Below are 18,518 nucleotides of genomic sequence, written 5' to 3'. Positions count from 1 at the left end.
CTCAAACAATCAGCTTGCAGCACATTTTATTTCTTAAAATTTATGTCAATGGACTTCTAAAGGACCATTTTCCACAGGACAGAATATGGCGCGGTAACTGGGTCTGGACATATAAATACATGTTAAGTCAGACAGTTACATGCTTGGATTTGACATCATCCATAAAGAACATAATCACGCCAGGATTCTGCTTCTGTTCTCAATGGAGATTATAGAGCAAGACAACCCACAGAAATAACCAATTTGATAAGAACTTTTGGGTGTTATATGTGATGCAAAGAACAAAAGATCGACGTCTTCTTCATGGGCTACACTTCTGTGCCGTTGGTCTGGAAATGTCAGTGAACCCGCATTCATCCAGGAGTAGTGGGTAGTGTTATGTGAGGCTGTAAAACAAATGTTATTTTGTGTGTTTAAAAACAACCTGAAATGTACAAGCTGAGGTACAAAACAGACTTGCACCGAATGGCTGAAACCAAATCAAGAAAATATACCGTGAACCATTTTTATTCCCAAATTTAACCAAATATATCATTACGGGCATGAAGTCCATGCAAGACATCAACAGCATTTCGATCATTTGTAATGATTTGTAATTAACGAAGAACGGCATTCTGCTGGTGCTCATCATGTGACCCTTCACCCTGTGCACCCCGCCTGAGGACACTGACCTGTCGATGAGAGAGTCTCGCATGTTGGTGGCGATGGCGCTTGGCTGGCTCTCGCTCAGCCTGAACACGCTCTCGATCACCGACAACTCAGTGCTCGTGGTGTCGAGCCCGCAGAAGGCACACCAGTCGTTCACCACCATGCCCGCCGCGATGACCTCGCTACCGCGATTTACTGTTCCTGCCTGGAGCGGGAAGAGAAACCGGTAACAACTCAATGTTACACTACTTTTACCATGACAGCACCAGTAATCCACCCATTATCGACAGCCTCTTATACCGTTGGTTCTTGATTTTCTGGAGCTTCACACCAGGAAGAGAAGGGAACAGGAAAGGATGGAGCTACACACTGCACTGTCCCATAAAATCATTTTAACAAACTACAATCAAACCATCAACCACTAAATATAATGCTGTCACGTAATTGTGATCAGTCATGTGACTATTTTTATTTCATAGATGCTTTTATCTATTGCAACATGCTTTTTTCTCTCTGGAGCAATTGTGGATTAAGGGCATTGCTCAAGGGCACAGCATGGCTAAACCCTGGGATCTGAACCTGCAACATTCTGATCTCAGACACACAACCTAGTGAGACCCTGCATCCCCATAGTATCAGCTACTCACCACAAGTGGCACCTGCAGAAGTGACGACAGCTCATCTTGGTCTTCGATTGAGGTCTTGGGATGGACCAGACCTCCCTGATTACTGAAGGCACAGTAGCTACCCACTAATACCTGCTCCGCCACGGTCTGCCGGAATACTTCCACCTTCAGGCTATCTGCCAGGATCTCTTCTGTCTCCTGTTACAGCACAGTGGGGCACTGGTCAACACTGCATGTGAGCACCTGAACATCCTTAGAGACACTGTTCCAGTTTTAGCGATTTAGTTATATCAATGGCTGCCATTGACTTTGAAAACAATATACTTACATGCATTTTATATTGAACTGACAATGCTTTCTGAGTGTAGTCACTTACACGTCTCATTAGTAGGCATGATAAACTGCCTTTGTATATGCAGTGCTAAATATACACAACAGGCAAATAATATGCGCGTGCCACTTCAAGGAAAGCTCACTTTAAAGATCGATAACCACAGTTAAAAACAGACAGACCCAGGCGGCATAAAAGGCGATTAAAGATGCTCAGGATCCTGCCCCCTCTGTCTTACCCGGTCGAGGTCAGGGTGCACCAAAGCCACGTAATCGTTACAGGCGATGACATTCCCCAGGGCGGAAAGGCGCTCCTCAACACGCTGGATCTTCACAGTGTCTGGCAGGCAGTTGCGGATGTGCTGCAGCTCCTGGTCCGTGGTGTTGTTGGGCACCAAAAGCCCATGTCGGTTACCTGCGGACACACAGCGAGGAGTTTGTCTCTCTGACTGTCACCAGATGAAGGGCCTGTTTCCTGAGAGACCCACATAAACATTTACAAATGCTGAAGTCTTACAGTTTACATTTGTAAATGTGCATTAACCCTTTCCAATAACAGCTGTGCTCTTTCAGACATTTATGCTAATATTAATGTTAATCAGCGCAGAATAAATATCACAGAGTTCTCTCACAATTAGATTCGATATGTTTTATTGGTTGTGTGCCACAAGTGCACTGTAATGCTTAAGCCACACCCAGTATACAAATAAACAAATAGACAATTAGATGTACAATAGCTCAAAAAAGACAAACAAGGCTTAGAAACATTACTTTTCACATAAAGTGCTGAGCGCAGTAATATTGCAGCTACTCAAAATGGGGAAGCACATTAAATACTAGCAGGTCTTGCAGATTTGATAATGATGAAACATGGCTACAGGGGCCAAATAAGGTTGTAGGGAAGAGGTCTGTGTCTCTCCTCTCAGTGTTATTCAGCAGCACACGCTGGAATTTCATTTCTGTCAAACAGGCCAGTGTGCAGGTGCTACCCTAACAAAAACTTGCTAAAGTACTAAAGTGTTTATGACAAAACTATGTCCACGAACAGTACAAATTGTAGACTTACTGCATTTAAGAAGCAAATAAAACTCTATTCATGAGGACTAACCCAAGATATCCCCAAATTCTGGTGTACCTTCATTTGGAATGATTTCTACATTCACTTTACTATATTCACTTAACTTACCGACACACATTCTGCCAATAATACGACATCCTGCTATTGAGGCGTGTACCACCGGGATGGTTTCTGACAGCTCACCTTCGAACACACTAATGAGAAAAAGAGATCACACTGTTCAGGCACCCAAGGCTAGCTAACGGATCTTGTCGATATAACACTAAACACGGTCAGTATAAAAGATCAGTATAAAATCGCTAACACAGAAACGAAAATACATATTATACGAAATTACTAGCGTTCACGTACTATATATTTACAAATCCCAATGTGTTCAACTCTATATTTCAGCGTTTGACATAGTAACTATAGAGACTAACCTGTAGAAGTTCTCTGATCCACCTATGGCTACAAGGCAGTATGTGTTTGTGAGCTTGGCAAAACAGCCGATTTCGTTGTTCTTTTCAAAGGATGCCCTCACTGCCATGGCCAGTTACTTGGGAAGCTGATATATTCGCAGTCTGCAAATACAGGCATCCCACTTAAGTTCTCATAACAGCACATGGACGGCGACAGCGGGACAATATTACTAGACACCCACAAAACATTATCAAATTAAATGAGGAAAACGTGATCGGAAATACTGTCGTACCGTACAAATACATAATGACATCAAAAGTATGTTTCATACGTTAACGACAAAGATGCAGTTAACGGTCAAAAAAATCAGAAACAAAAAGTAAATCACCCAGAGTTTCACTATCCGAAAACTCCACAACTAATGACAAATTTAAGACAAATATACAAAATAGACACGTCTTCATTTAGAAGAATATACCTATATATTACTGGTTCACATGTACAGACCGTCCCATAAACGTAAAGTATTATTTGAGTGAAAAATCATACCTAACGTTTCCGGCCTTCTTAATTTCAAAAGCAAAGCCTTTCTATCCCCACGTGTCCACTTCCTTACAATGACGTCGTTACGTAAACGTACTTGCGTGTTCCGCAGCTCGTGCCGACGTTTCAAAGCCCGCCCACCTATATGTAAGTGGAAAAGCAGTTGGATTTGTACAGTATTTTATTTATTCGTGTTTATCAGCATATTATTACACATTCAAATTAAACCGAAATTGCGCTTTAGAAAGATATGTTTACATGACACTTTAGAAGATTATATCCATATGTAATTACTTCTGTTGCGTTTGCTTTCTGTGCAGGCCTGTACTTTATTAACATACGAACGCGCACTAAAAGATGGTATTTTTGTCAGCTTTATGTGAAACCTATTGTTCCGTACTGGAGTCTTACTTGTACTGACCGCAGAAACGAAACGTAGTGTTATTTTTTTCTGCATACAACTGAATTTCGTATTTTTCATCGCAACAGCGATTATATCAGTAACCACAACTATTTAAAGTGACACCCATAAAATTGATAGTTACTTCCGAAATGATGTTTTTTCTTACAGAACGCCCTCTTGTGCTTTTCTCACAAGAGCTCTGCTCACAGATTTCAGATTTGTACTTTTCATGCAAGCCGATAATTTCATACAAATCACTGTCATTTAATTTACTTGACTAGGCATGTAATAATGAGAGTATAATGAGAATAATAGTAATACTTATAAACAAAGTAATAGGTAAATCAGATCAGATACATGTAACGGGGATTTTATGTGGTGGGAAGGGGCGATGAAGAGAGGCTATCCTACACGGGGTAATTTTGGGCGTGGCAGGTTTGAAGAAGTTAAATCAGTTTAGAAACAGAATTTTAATATATTTACGTGAAATTAAAGCACATTTATCGCCTTGTTAAATGTAATGTCTGTTGATAAATGTAATTCGAATGTTGCAAAATTTACTCATTTAGATATGTGCATCTACGTCGGTATCACTGTGAGAGTGTTTTGTTTTCCAGGATAGTTTTCTCATTTAACGGTATCTTGAAATAAGTCTATTGTCCCATTTTAGCATCATGCACTAATCTGTAAGATATGAAATCATTTACTCCCTCTATACATTTCCACACGCTTAACTTAAATGCATAGAACCAGCAAGACAAGCAACATTTCAGACAACTATTTACTGCTGGAATTCTAATTGAAAAGGTGCTTTTTTACCTTTGACTAAATTTCCATGGAATTATGTCCAACGGAATGAAGTAGGTTGACGGTAACAGAAGAGCAGAATAGCAGATTATGAACACGATCGAAGTATGAATGTGTAACGCTGCTTTTTAAAGTGTTTACGAGAATGTGGGGCGGGATCAGAGAAACTGGAGTTTATTTTTTAATAACACGATATGACGTAGTCACACATTTTTTCATTGCATTTTTATATCAAACGTATTCGTTATTGGTAGCATTCCTTAAATAAGTCTTCAGGCTGTTACACGATGTTCTGGCTCATTCATGCCGATTGTGTCAAGCGCACCGTTGCACATGCACTCCATTAACACTTTTTTACCTAACAACCTGCATAGCAACTGTAGTACTGCTCGTCACGTGGTTACTGTGTGAACCAATCGCTTCGTAACCTGCGGTGGCGTATTGTTTGTTGACAGGTTCTCTGGACGCTGCCGAAACGTCATTGCAGCGGGAGCGCAGCATATTACAAGCTTCCGGAAGAACACTTCTGCCCAGAAACACGTTTAGATTCATACAGTGGAGTCTTTTTATTGGGGTAAAATAATTATTGATGCCATTTTTTAAGTAATATTTTGTTGGGCTTTAACTGTTGGTTTATCTGCCACTCCACGCATAATAACATGGAAAACAGCAAGGCTTAGAGGAGAAGGTGATGTGAAAGAGTCGAGTGTTTGGCATTTAAATACATTGTCTAATTAATTTATAAATCTATTATTTAGTAGATTAAGTAAGATTCACTTGTTTCCCAGCATTTCCTTGGTTGTAGTTCTCCTTATCGCCACCAGGAGGCATTCAAAGGAGATGTATTTCTTAGGCGATCAACCGACTAACTGCAGTTAACCAAGGACAATAAAAACGTTTAAAATAATAATAATATAAAAATGAAGCTGAATGAATGTTCTTTATATAGCGAGGAAAAACGTTCTTACACTGCCATTACATATCTGGTGCAGAAAAATGTCCAAATGTACATTTATTGTTTATTTATATATATTAAATTTACTTTTACTATAGAATACTGCATTTACTTTGGGTCTGTTTACATGGGGCTAAAGATAAGCAGGAAGAAAAACAGATCATTGTCCGAGACTGTTAATGACTTTTTCCTCACCTTTACCTTTCAAAATGAAATATGCAGTGAAGATAAACATCACTGCAAGGTTACCAGTCTTTTGGGTACATGTCTTTAATGGGGTGACTGAAAAGCTTGTATTTAGAATGAAATTACCATTTTAGAATTACTGTAGGGAACAGTTTGAACTAGAAGGGTGTCAGAACATGTTTACAGGTCAGGCTATCAAAGTATAAACTATCATACCCAAGTACTGTTTACATTTGTTCCCATAACATTTGAAACGAAAGCTCCGTAATACAAACGGTTCTATGATTAGCAGACAGTTATCTGTTTGTTATGAATATTTATAACCACAGCAGATGAATAACGTGTCACAAATCGGATTATGATACTGCCTGCATTTTCACCAGTAAAAACAAACTGCTGTTTTGGATCATGTGGCGAATTGTGTGTTTAACTTGTGCATGTTGTGCACAAGCTTTGTCCGGGGGGAGGTCAGTCTGGGAGGACACGGTTTACTTAGTGTCTGGATAAATGTTTCGGCGTGGCACTGTTTCCTTTATCTGCCCAGGATGGGAGGAGGTCTGAGTCATACTGGGCAAGAGAAGGCCCCTCCCGCCCAGCCTAGCAGGGTGTGCACCAACACTTTCCCCAGCACAGTGCCCGTGGAGCGCCCCCCACAGGCTGCCGGTGACTTGCCCCAGTGCAAGATGGGGAGCAAAGTGGTGGATGATATGTGTTTCATGATCTCTTGTACAAATTGGTATTAGAACCACTGAGCGTTTACAGCACGAATGTCCCGAAGCTGGTGGGCTGTGACTGAAATGCATTTCCATGTGAATGCCTAAGTGCAGGTTTATTCATTTGATTGAGTTTATTTTTGTTCCTTTCATAGATTCTCCCCATGAGGAATGCATCTTACAACCTTAGCCTTGAATATCCACAATGTGTGCTGACTTTTGTTCTAATTAACTCTGAATTGGGTGTTGATCAGTATTATTAATTCAATAGGCACAATCAAAGAGGAAATGCATTTCCATACAAGGAGTAGCCGCTTTTGATTATTCTGTGGACATATGTTTCTTTGTGATCCCGCGTACAGCAAATAATTGTGTGAAATGCAGTTTCTTTAGTTGCGTCCTACTGCATGCTGCTATCCAGTCTTTGTCAGACTTAATCAATTACATTTATAATGGAAATCAAGAAACTCTTGTCCGCCTTATATTTGTTTTCCTACAGCCAATTTTCATCTTCTACCACGGCTGTCTTTCATCCTTTATCCCAGTTAACAACATGGGTGGTTGCAACCCGTAAATAATGCATGTTACTGGCATCGTATATTTAAACTTGAAAAATGTCCCTGACACAAGACACTAGTATGTAGGTAGTCACGTGACTTGCACGTCCGCATGTATTATAGAAAAAAGGCTGCGTCCAACTTGATTATTTTATTAACATTTCCTTTTAAAATACAACATGGTGAAATTGTTATACACAGTGTGGATTTCTTAAAGAAATAAAATGGTAAACAAAATGATATCTTGCTCCAGTCAGTATGATTAATAATTAAAATGTATTTGTATATGTATATATATAAAGATTTAATATGCTAAAACAAACCTTTGACCTATTTATAACAAAGGCAATAAAAACAGCAGTGCTGACATAAAACACCTAAAAAAGAAGAGGACTTTAAATCTCAATGTGTGCATGTATCCTTTTTATTTACATGTTTTGTCATGAGATGTTATGCTGACCTTAATTATGCAAAAACCTCATTTCATAATGGCAAACAATTGAACAGAATCCACAGTAAATAAAAAAAATCCCCGTTACTGTGAACTTACACCCCAAGGAGGTTTGATTCTTCCAAAATGTTAACAATTGAGGAAAATCTGTGTTACAGTTACAAAAAAAAAAAAAAAAAAAAATTTAGTCTTGGTTTTCAATTCACCCAGTTACACTGGAGTTTTCGGACAACCTGGGAGGCATTTACGGACAGTCGGATTGGTGCGTTGAGCTTCAGCATCCACATTATATATGTCTGTGATTCGGGAGATAGATGGAGAAAACCACTGTGAAGGTGGCTGCATTTAGCGATTAGGGAAAAAACTGCACTGAGTATTGTTAACAAGGAGGTGGGCAGAATCTTAGACATATGCACAGAAAATGCACTTGAAAATAATAAAAAAAAAGGTCAAACCAGTTTTAACCGTTTGCATGTGGAACAGTGACGGATCCGTGCGGAAAGTTAGATTTCAAGCACAAGTTTTTTAAAAAGAAGTTATCTTTAAAATAGTGATAAAAAACTTTTATCTCTCTTAAAGCTTTACCTGTTAAAATCTGACTCGTTCTTTGTTATCCAAAGTATTTAATACATTTTGTTTAATTAAAAAGTCTGAACTAGTTTTGATATGTCTTCTGTTGCTATTTTGTACCATTAAAATCAAAAATACATTAGAAACAGAAAAGGCAACAACAGGCAATTTAAAGGCAATTCTCTGTTGTTCAAGATCTGGTACATATTCACAAAGAAGGAAGCTCTGCAGTTATTTAAATTTCTAATGTTTCCTTAGAATATCTGTATAACTTATTTTGACAGATGAATTACAGAAAAAGGGTGATTTGGGCACATTTCATTTTCATGCCCTCAAACTATAACTTATACGTATTTAATTTCTGGGAAACATCTCAGTGATGATCAGGATTGTTCTCCATATATACTAATCCCACAAATATTCTGATCTATCTCAGTTCATCAGTACCATACTACTTTCTGAATCAAGACATTTCACACATCTGGATACAATGCAGTACTTCCAGTTTACCATAAACATTCAATAATATTATTAAATATGCAATAGTGTTAAACATTTACATCTGAATAATTTCATATAAGTGTCTAGAATATCATTGCTATATAGTAAGGAAATAAAACAGATGCATAATTATATCCACAGTTGCCAATGTATTACCATTTTTAATTAAAGATTTTTAAAACTTCCATATTAATATACCTGGCTCGAATTATTATATAGCAATTCAGATTCAGAGCTGATTCCAAGTAAGATCACTGTTTTCATCAACCTGGGTCCACAAATATTCTAGTCTTTAGGATTAAGATACCAAATGTATGTATGAATAATAGAAGAAAATAAAAAAAAAACAGTTCAGTAAAGAGATTTATCAATTATGTATACGACAGCTCCCTCAAAAGGATCCTATATTTAGCAAAAATCTCCATTATGCTGACTAATATCCTAAACTAGACTGCTTATCTCACAGCGGAATCAGTACAATGGCTTTATGTCATCTGAGGTGGGTACCTGCTTGCATTTTAAAGAGTGCCAAGCTTTTTTTTTAGAGACTAAAAATAACCATATAAATATCCGATCGACAGCAGTTTACGGAGAAGGTTTATATTTAGTAGTCAGAAACTCAGAATAAGGCGATGTGAACATAAGGTTGTGATAACAGATGGGCTGTCTGCTGCAACCTAAGGTATGAACAATGCTACAGGAAGATTACCTCAAACCTGAAATACCCTGATACAGCAACGGACTGGACTGATGCTTCTGTAGATGCCATTCAGATGACAGATGTTTAGCATATTATGGAGAATCGCCATACCCATCACCACATCTGTATCTTTTTAGATGCAGAGTGACAGGGAGCTAGTTTACGTACATCGTGCGCATCTATCTCAGTAAGTATAACACTCCAAAAAAAAACCAAAAGCTGGTCCTTTCGACAAGCCCAGGGGACGAATGTTCTACATGCCAAAATTCTCGTAACGGTGGAAGACCGGGAGTGTAACTGCGGCGTGTAACGTTTCTGAAATGGCCACCTCTCACGTCTAGCTTTTCAGAGACCTTTCAAACTTGTATGACCATGCTCATCGAGATGTCTGGACTTCAAACCAGGCAGAAGGATATCCGATTTTACCCAAACACAGTGACTCTGCTATCCAGTAAGACAATGAGGCACCGAAAAGCAAATCTGAACACATGCTGTAAAGTCATTACATCCAAAATGTAGGGGACTACAATGTAAGACATCATTTTTATATTCGGTGTTCTATATCCATCACTAGAATTCTAACAGAATGCTAAGTGGTTCAGCAAAACCCTAACGCTTACCTCCAGGTTATCATCTAGGCTTTCTGATGTGAAGCATGCAAGATACTTGTCAAAGAAAAAAAGAAAAATGTTAAGACAAATGAAGTTCCTTTTAAACCCTGATGCCCCACATAAAGGTCTAGTACTTGTGGCAAATATCGATCAGAGTAAGCCACTGCAAATTTTCTAGACAAGGCACAGAGTCTTAATGATATACCACAGGAGACTGTTAAGGCAAAAATAAATCAAATATGAACGGTATACTTCAGGATTTTGTTATAAATGCTTTTGGAAGACTGAAAGAATTTTCAAGAAAAAATGGTGAAATGGATTTTAATTCCAAAAATGACATATAAGGATAATAAAAGTAGTTTTAGCTGGCAGCAAACACCCGTGCGTCATATGTACACATCAATGGGGAAATTAAACTGGTGGCGAGTTAGTTACATATGAACACAGAACCAGAGCTATCAAGACAGTTGCTGCCATGATGCCCACAACAGGACCATGGAGCTCCTGGAGGTCAGAAAAAGAGGAGTCAGGGATCTCCCAGGGATAGCTGGAGAAGCTGGCCTTACAGAAAGTATGAAAGACCTCTGCCGCCGGCCGTCTGTGTACGTTAGCGACAGTTCATTCAAGAGAAATGTGTCTAAACAGCCCCCGTTCAAGTAACAATACAGCTAAAGTACCTTTATAATTAAACACACTACTAAGTGCCAAGGCCTTTCATAGAGACAGTTAGCACCTTCTACTACACAAAGCACTACCAACTGTTTGCCGTCGATTAAAAAATCCGGGAAAATCTGGAGCAAGACTTTTTACGAACGATCTCTAATCTCACGCCAGTCTTGTTTTAAGGTTCAGCGGGCTCACCAGCAAGAAGACAAATCAGGAGCGCAGTGCTGGCCGCTGCATTTCCAAGATTATAATTCTGGGAATAAAGAATGGCTGGCAAAGGACCACGGAAGCAGAATCGCGGAAAGTCGGCTACCCTTCGTGACCATCGCAATCCAGGATCACTTAAGAGGAGTCAATGAGGCCACGCTTGATTGACTGGAGAAAACAGACATGCAAGATCTTCAGGCTTAAGTCTGGCATGGACGCCAGATGTTAAAGAACGGTCCAAAAATGCATGATGCGTTTGGAATCCATAATAGAGGTAAGATTAACTGTAAACAAAAACCTCTAATGTCTGTCCCATAATTTGCTCATATTCACCATAGTACTTTCTAGCAACCCAGAAGGGTTCCCATAATTTGTATTCTCTCAGGTAAAAGGATTGATCCAAAAAAAAAAAAACATCGACTTTGATCTGCTCAACCGTGGATTTTGCAGAGCTATGAATTATGTACGCAATTTCTAAGCGCGGTAAGTTAAAGAAAGAGCTGACTCGACGATACATGTCCATGCTTTGGAATCTTGCAGGTAAATCTAACAGATACAAAAAATAATTCAAAAAGCAAATGCATAAATCCAGATAACCATCTGATGGAAGTCCCATCCCCCATCTCTGACTATGTCTAACAGTCGAATCTCGTAGTATTGTAAATATGTCGGATACACTGCAAGCTCTGTACAGTACATACATTTCAGGCGTTTATTTAATTCAAATTCATCAATATTAATCGTCATAGGTTTGTATAAACTTGTTTAAATTAAACCAAACCAATACTGCAGTGAAGGTAGGCTTTGAAATTAACCTACTGCAGAGTAAAAACGGACTTAGTAATAACTGCATTTTCCTGCCTTGATGAATCAATATCTATATGCTTATGAGTACTGATCAAAAATATGTGACTGAGAAAAATTTCCAGATCTGTCATTCAATTGCCCACAAATGTTTTATGTAGCTAAGAAATTTTGCCTGCATACTGCAAGTAGGATTAGGAGCACGTCACCGAACTTTTCCCAAAACATTCTTCTCTCTTCCTGGATGAAATATTGGCATGAACAAGATTTTTGTCAATATTGACTTAACAATTTGTATTAAAACAATTTCATCTTAAACCCCAACAGTGCAACAGGTACGCAGTAAGACAAAAAGAGAAGTTTAATGCTAATCTCGTCACGTCAAGGCAAATGGCTTTGATTGTTTGACATCTAACGGTGGTCATCTGTGAGCTCGTCTCAACTTGTGTGGTTCGGGCCATGAGATCACGAGAAAGGAAACGGCTCTCAGTGGAACAGACCCCATTGGGGTTAAAGTTATCTGACCAGAGAAAAAAACTATATCCTCGCAAAATCTGTTCCATTTCTGCCTTGACCGATGTCACAAAATGCATTTTTATAAAACAATCATGGTAGCAAAGGCAATGAATGAAAACAATTCATGGGACTGAATTACAGCATTATGTATAATGCATCAATACTTCCTATTTTTGAGGGTGCAAACATCTATTCACCTTCATTAATATGCCTGGTCCTACAGACCCAAATAGCTAGACAGGAGCACAGAAGCAGCCTTACTCTCAAACATTTATCATTGTCCTTTTAAAAAAGCCCACTTGCTAACACACTTTCAGGAGTCCTGTTGTTGGGGAGAATCGTGAAACGATTACAATGATGACGGCATCAAGACTGATATGCAGGGATGTGTATGGATCTATAATATCAACGGACAGATAGAGAAAGTCAGTCACTGCAAGGAGTTAAAGTGAGACTAAGGCTGCTTCAACACAGCAGTTAATTCTGGCCTTACTGTTATCATCATCACCACGCGGCAGACATGGATGACTTCAGGACAGCCCATGTGCTTTTTGGTTTATGTGGAGTCATGGACCAAACTCTGAAAAGCCAACCAGACTCAAGCAAGCGATACAGCGTTAACACTATCGACCTGCTGAAATGCAGAACACATCCCCCCTGCTTCATCCACATCTACTCAGTCCCGAAAATAGCCAGTTTGCACTGGGATCGCTGCGTGTCAGCTATTGATGGAGGACTTCTTAAAGCCCAGCGTTCATCACTAAAGCCTGAATGTGCCAAGTCAGGGAGTAAAAAAAGGTTTTTGTATACACACAAAAAACATACGTCCTTTGATCATTTAAGGACGCTCCATAAATTAAAACATTAAGCCATCCACAGAAAAAAAAAATCCTTGGTTTTATTTTCTATGGCCTTTCTACCTACATTTTGTTGTTTTCTCATAATTTTGTCAATTTTTTCCCTTCTAATGTTTTACTTGATATAATTTCGATTTCATGTACAAGTCGATATTACAGAAAGAGACGAAGGTTGCTGGTGGCCCGCTCAGAGCACTCACACAGGGCTCCGTGGCCCTCCGAACACAAGAGCCACTCGGGAGTCCCACGGACGTACAGTGTGGGTGTGGAGAAGAGTGACACAGCCCGGTATGAGTGGACACGCGGCTCGTCTGGCCGGAGGTGGAGGAGATCACGAGTTCCCCTCGAGTCAGCGGCCTCTCAGCCATTTGTGCTTCGGTTCATGCTAAATACGGTACGCGGGACTCGATGATCACTGGGTCCTTGTGGAGGCAGGACGTGGACAGCACCCTGGCCCCCACTTCCCCGTTTCACCATTGGTTGTTCAAGGCAGGCACTGGCCACATGGTGCTCCTCAGTCGTCTCGATTTGTTTTTGTTAATTTTCTTTGTAGCCCTCTCAACAATATCCGGAAGTGGCGAAGTCCACACCCCTGGCCGTCATACCCACTCCTGCACCGGGTGTTTGTAGTAGGTGACGTTTTGCTGAACTCCTTTGTTTTTGAACTGGAAGATGGTGTAGACCAGGACCAAGATGCACAGCGACAGGATGCAGGGGATGACCACGGCGATGGCGTTGACCGTGCTGGGCACGTCATTGATGGCAACCATGATGTCCACGTCGTCATGGCTCAACTGCCGGTCCTTGTTCTTCTCCATCTCGGACTGGTCACAGCCCATCCAGTCCTTGAGGATGGATTTGGGATATCCGGGCTCCACCGTCAGCTTCTGGTTGTCGAACTTCCAATAATCCTTGTCCTTGTAAAAATAAGTGTAGACTGAAATGGAAATAGGAAAAAAAAGACTGAATTAAGCACGTGGATGAAGAGACCATTCATTGGATTCTTGGTGCAGAAGACCCAAGGTTTTGTGAAGCTTCATTCTGTAAATGAATGGTACAGAGCTGCTATGAGGCTGAAAGCCATGAGGTGCTGAAGCAGCACTTTGCAGCCATGTTGTTATATATCCTATGCGATATGTCACATATGAGGTTGCAAAGTGACCCTCTTGGGGCCCTCCATCCAATGTACGGGAGGCTGCGTAATAGCAATTCGCACATAGGTACTCATCTCTGACATCCAACAAGTCAGAAACCCCATGCCAATTACCATTATGCATTTCCATGTGAGAGTGGAAAAGAAGGAATTTGTATCAAAGAACCCATTGGGGCTCTGTGCCCAACGGTGATGCTGGTGGAATGTTGTGAGACTGATGCAGAGGTAGATTCATTCCCGATGCCCTTGTCACATGACCGAATACTTACAGCCTTCCCTGCTGACAAAAGCACCTTGGGGTGATTCAGGGATGCCCTTCCAGATGGTGATGGGTTTAGGGTACCCGGGATCAGCTGTCCGTTTCTCCTCATTGTAGCGCCAGTACAGGTCCCCCTTGAAGAAATACGTCTTCCCCACGGGTTCCCAGCGCAGGGCGGTGTCGATGCCTTCACGCGGCAGGCAGTTGCCCAGTTCCACCAGGCTGTGCGGGTACCCCGGCTCTGCTGTCACCTCTTTGAACACCCAGTATTTATCACCTGGCAAGGAACAACACACGTCACTAGGCAACGAGATGAAGCAGCGTCACTCCCGGAGACGACTAAAAGAACATGTTTTAAACATTCGTCTGGGCTTGGTTGCAAACAATCAGATTGTTTTACGAGAGACAGAACTTTGCACCCAAATACAGGTGCCCATAGATTATTAAAGTGCTCATGGGAGGTTTACTTACTAAAAATGTTCTGAAGGCTGAAGGAAAAATGATTGGCTGAGAGAGATAACCAATCAGACTGTAGAGGAGGTAGGTTAAAGCAACAATCAAATGTCTTGGTCCCGCCTCTTCCGGATGCTTGGACCCATCTCCTCTACAATCTGATTGGTTATCTCTCTGAACCAATAATTTTTCCTTCTGCTCTCAGAACATATTTGTGCAAGTAAAACTCCCGTGAGCTAATAAAACGGAAAAACCTAATAAAGTGAAATTCAAGAAAACCAGGAATGCAATGGATTTTCAGTATGGTTGAAAAGTACAACTGATTACTGATAAGGTGACAGTGCAGAGTCACCCCAAACACACAGCTGCCACCGGGAGCAAATGAGGAAGAGAACTGAGATACATTTGTTCTCTTTAGGCTTTGCTGACTGTCTCGCTTCTTCGGGAGCTTCTGCCACACCAAGTCCTGCATTAGCTTCCACAGCCGACGAGGCCGGTTCCCCCTGGTCCCTGTCAGTGGCACTGCTGACGATCCACCGTGACGCACACCTCTCTCTGCCGTGCCCGTGTTTGTATGCGGACGGTTAAAGCATATTGCGGCACCATCGATGTCGCCGAGCCACGTGCTGAGAGTGTGACACAAGTGTGAGAGTGTGACTCATGTGCTGGAAGGCTCGGGAAAAGCTGCGGCAGCTTTGGGTACGAAGGAGGAGGCCGAGGTGCGGGAACAAACATGATCGGGAATTCTCCCTCCAATCCAAAACAAGGGTTCACTATTTCAGTTCTATTCACTAGTGTGAAATGCCTGTGAGACTCGAAAGGGTGAATACCTTTAAAGAAGACGAACTTCCCATCTGACCTCTCGTAGGCGGCATCGATACGGGCGGGGAGACCCTTCCAGAACTGCTCGATCTGCATCGGGTAGCCCTCCTGCACCTTGTTGTTACGCAGTCGCCAGAACCAGCGATCCTGTAATAGCGGAAAACAAAACAAAAACAAAAACACGAAAAAAAGAAAAAAACGAAACAAAACAAGCAGATCAATCGCGGCTCATTATCATCTGGCTGCGGCGGAACTTGGCGACGTCCAAGGAAACCCCCTGCTGACTGCAAAGCAGACGTACACCAAGTGCGCAACGGATCTCTCCCAAAACAACCCTAGTCATTATTTCAAAAGAATATATATATATATACGCACATACACACATGACGATAAATGGCAGTAACTTGAAGAGCGTTTATAGAGACGTTGGAGAAAAAGTGCTGTATTGTCGATACTGACCCACATGAGGGAAACAGTAGTGAATTAAGAAACCTGACACAGAAATGCATTATTTATCTGCCTGAAAGAAGTGGATCATCCAACTCAGGCTTATGGCGAGGTCTTAGCCTATGAAAATATACATAGGCACAACTCAATAGGCGCAACGTTCACCATTAGCAACTGTCATGATACTAGAGAGAAAGATTTTAAGTTAAAAAATAAAATCAAATGCACAACACCTCCTCCTGTCCCAAGCAGACGCATTAAGCATTTATGAATACATTGATTAACGCTAAACATCAAGCTGTCCTCCATCTTGGCATGCATCTTTTGCCTTCTGGGGCTCGACCAAGCCCAGTGTTTGTAATCAAACCGGCAGACGGGGATCGGGTGACAGACTGGGAGGCAGAAAACGACTCCCACCTTGAAAACAAACATCTCCCTCCTGAAGAAGGCCACGGTGTTGAAGTTGCCATCGCAGATGTTGGGCTTCCCATTCCCGGGGGAGGAGGGTCTGTCGCCGGAAGGCGGACGCGGTGGCCGTGACTGCCGGTCATGCTTTCGCTCTGAGGTGGAGTGGGTTCGGCGGGACGGTAAAGTGGGCAGTGGCCGGGTGGGCTCCACCATGGCAGTGGGGATTCCTGCGATTTTGAACAGATTTTACCGTCATTAAAAAATCCCGCCACTATTTATTGTACATCTCAAACTGGGATTATGGTAAATGGATTGTATTTATATAGAACATTTTTCCACCCCTTCGAGCACCCAAAGCACTTTAGAGTATTGTGTATTTTTCTGGCACGTTTATACAGTCAATTGTTTTGCTGGAATAATTCACGTTAAATACTTTATTCACAGGCGCTACACCAGGACTCCCAGTGGGACGTGAACCAGCAACCTTCAGGTTGTAGAGCCAATATCCTTCCCTAAACTGCTCCGCAGAGAGGCATAGATTAATCGTACCATATATTTTCTGGATGCCTTGAAGGTCGTCGAGCGGAAGTTTGAAGTTGTGCGTCTCCATGTATTGGTAGAAGGGCGCCATGATAGCACTGGGGTCGTTGGAGTGCTCCAGGCCCAGGGCGTGGCCCAGTTCGTGCACCGCCACCAGAAAGAGGTCATTCCCTGCGCAGCAACACCAAAGGGCACATTTACATAACTCACATGACACTCTCACCCATGGACCGGGACAGCCCCGTTACCCCGGACGCACCCGCCCCGGTACATTTTTTCCAGAGGAGGAAGAGTGGCAGTGCCACACCAGGGGACACAGCAAGAAATCTGTTATTTTAGCAAATCGCCCGCTATTGACCTCACGGTCTATTTAAAGGAGGTCCCATATGCCAAGCGCTGTATGAGAGATCTTGGTCCAAACGCTGCATGCTGTCAGTAAACACATGCGTCATTCTCCTGCAGTAGGAAAGGTAGCCACTCTACAAAAGCTCAAAGAGCTTTATCTGCATGCCACCACACCTCAGTTTCACAGAAAAATCCTAAAACAAGCACAATACTTAATACATAAAGCACTCGGGCTTATGTGATCTTAATCGGAATTTATGGGGATAAATAAGTGTTACTTGCAAACCAAAATTAGCTTCATGAATCTGTACAGGATGTCATTTTACTGAACTATGTTTTGTATGTTTGTGAAACTGTTGCTTGGTGCGGCACAGCCTCCCATCCAGCCTGTCATGCTATTAATCAAATGTTGATTAATCTAGATTCGTACCGTCGTGATTAGCATTGCCTAATGTCCAGGGTTCATCGGAATCAAAATGCGTGTCCCCTCCAATTCCAGGGCCAGGAAAATAGGCATGGGCCAAGAAGCCCCCCTCTCCGTCAAAGGGGGAGCTGTCGCCATGGAACCCAGAGGCAAAGAAGATCATGATGTCAGCTTCTTTCCTTTCATTCTTTATTTCTGAGTAGGGGATCTCCTCGAATGTCAGCGGCGTGACCGTCTGCCAGACGTCGAAGGCTTGCCGTATAGCCTTCTGCGTGTCCTTCTCCCCTACTTTAGGCGTGAAGTTGTGTATGCTGCCGGGAGGAAGCAAAAAATAACAGGTGTGACACTTATTAATGCTTAGATGCTCACCGAATTCCCTCCCACACACACACAGACACACACACAGACACACACTCATCTGGCTGTTTTGCAGCAGCTTTGAAATAAATATTCTGAGAAGCAGCTGGCAACCGAGTCCATAAATTAAAATAAACGCTCGTCTTTCATACGGGTTTTGATTTGTCCCAGTGTGATTT

The 18,518-nt window shown here is 41.7% G+C and overlaps 2 protein-coding genes and 1 long non-coding RNA gene across 5 annotated transcripts in view; 1 reads left to right on the top strand and 2 right to left on the bottom strand.

The window, feature by feature from the left end:
- Positions 1 to 9: 9 nt before the first annotated feature.
- eif6 (eukaryotic translation initiation factor 6) lies at positions 10 to 4,962 on the bottom strand. Of its 3 annotated transcripts, XM_049022686.1 has the most exons (8): positions 4,850 to 4,962; positions 3,725 to 3,768; positions 3,105 to 3,245; positions 2,791 to 2,876; positions 1,844 to 2,019; positions 1,296 to 1,472; positions 672 to 853; positions 10 to 386 (listed from the first exon to the last, which is right to left on the bottom strand). In XM_049022686.1, the coding sequence occupies exons 3-8, from the start codon at positions 3,209 to 3,211 to the stop codon at positions 377 to 379; spliced, it is 738 nt and encodes a 245-aa protein (XP_048878643.1). In that variant the 5' UTR covers positions 3,212 to 3,245; positions 3,725 to 3,768; positions 4,850 to 4,962; the 3' UTR covers positions 10 to 376. The 3 variants fall into 3 exon arrangements, with proteins under 3 accessions (XP_048878643.1, XP_048878642.1, XP_048878644.1); XM_049022685.1 differs by lacking the exon at positions 4,850 to 4,962 and having other exon boundaries at positions 3,634 to 3,768; XM_049022687.1 differs by lacking the exons at positions 3,725 to 3,768; positions 4,850 to 4,962 and adding an exon at positions 3,563 to 3,631.
- Positions 3,705 to 7,485, top strand: LOC125747450 (uncharacterized). The gene is made up of 3 exons (XR_007399305.1): positions 3,705 to 3,774; positions 5,293 to 5,411; positions 6,523 to 7,485. It is a non-coding gene; the product is annotated as an uncharacterized LOC125747450 (long non-coding RNA).
- Positions 7,387 to 18,518, bottom strand: part of mmp24 (matrix metallopeptidase 24) — a 27,105-nt gene continuing 15,973 nt past the window's right edge. Inside the window, exons 4-9 of the mRNA XM_049022664.1 lie at positions 17,989 to 18,293; positions 17,223 to 17,384; positions 16,683 to 16,900; positions 15,827 to 15,965; positions 14,554 to 14,820; positions 7,387 to 14,068 (exon numbers count right to left, since the gene is read on the bottom strand). Coding sequence (XP_048878621.1) covers positions 13,731 to 14,068; positions 14,554 to 14,820; positions 15,827 to 15,965; positions 16,683 to 16,900; positions 17,223 to 17,384; positions 17,989 to 18,293 — 1,429 coding nt within the window. The 3' untranslated portion in view covers positions 7,387 to 13,730. The remainder of the gene's footprint in view (positions 14,069 to 14,553; positions 14,821 to 15,826; positions 15,966 to 16,682; positions 16,901 to 17,222; positions 17,385 to 17,988; positions 18,294 to 18,518) is intronic.

This window comes from Brienomyrus brachyistius, chromosome 8, assembly GCF_023856365.1.
Source record: "Brienomyrus brachyistius isolate T26 chromosome 8, BBRACH_0.4, whole genome shotgun sequence".
Classification (NCBI taxonomy): Eukaryota; Metazoa; Chordata; class Actinopteri; order Osteoglossiformes; family Mormyridae; genus Brienomyrus; species Brienomyrus brachyistius.
The sequence above is the reverse complement of the archived record's forward strand: the minus strand, read 5'-3'. Positions and strand labels throughout refer to the sequence as shown.

Bases quoted from the DNA above. Each gene is read 5' to 3' on its own strand.
- eif6 (XM_049022686.1), bottom strand. From the start codon at position 3,211: ATGGCAGTGAGGGCATCCTTTGAAAAGAACAACGAAATCGGCTGTTTT. The intron at 2,020-2,790 runs GTAAGTTAAGTG...GTGTGTCCGCAG, and splicing joins TATTGGCAGAATGTGTGTCG to GTAACCGACATGGGCTTTTG. The intron at 854-1,295 runs GTGAGTAGCTGA...TTCCCGCTCCAG, and splicing joins TTCTGCAGGTGCCACTTGTG to GCAGGAACAGTAAATCGCGG.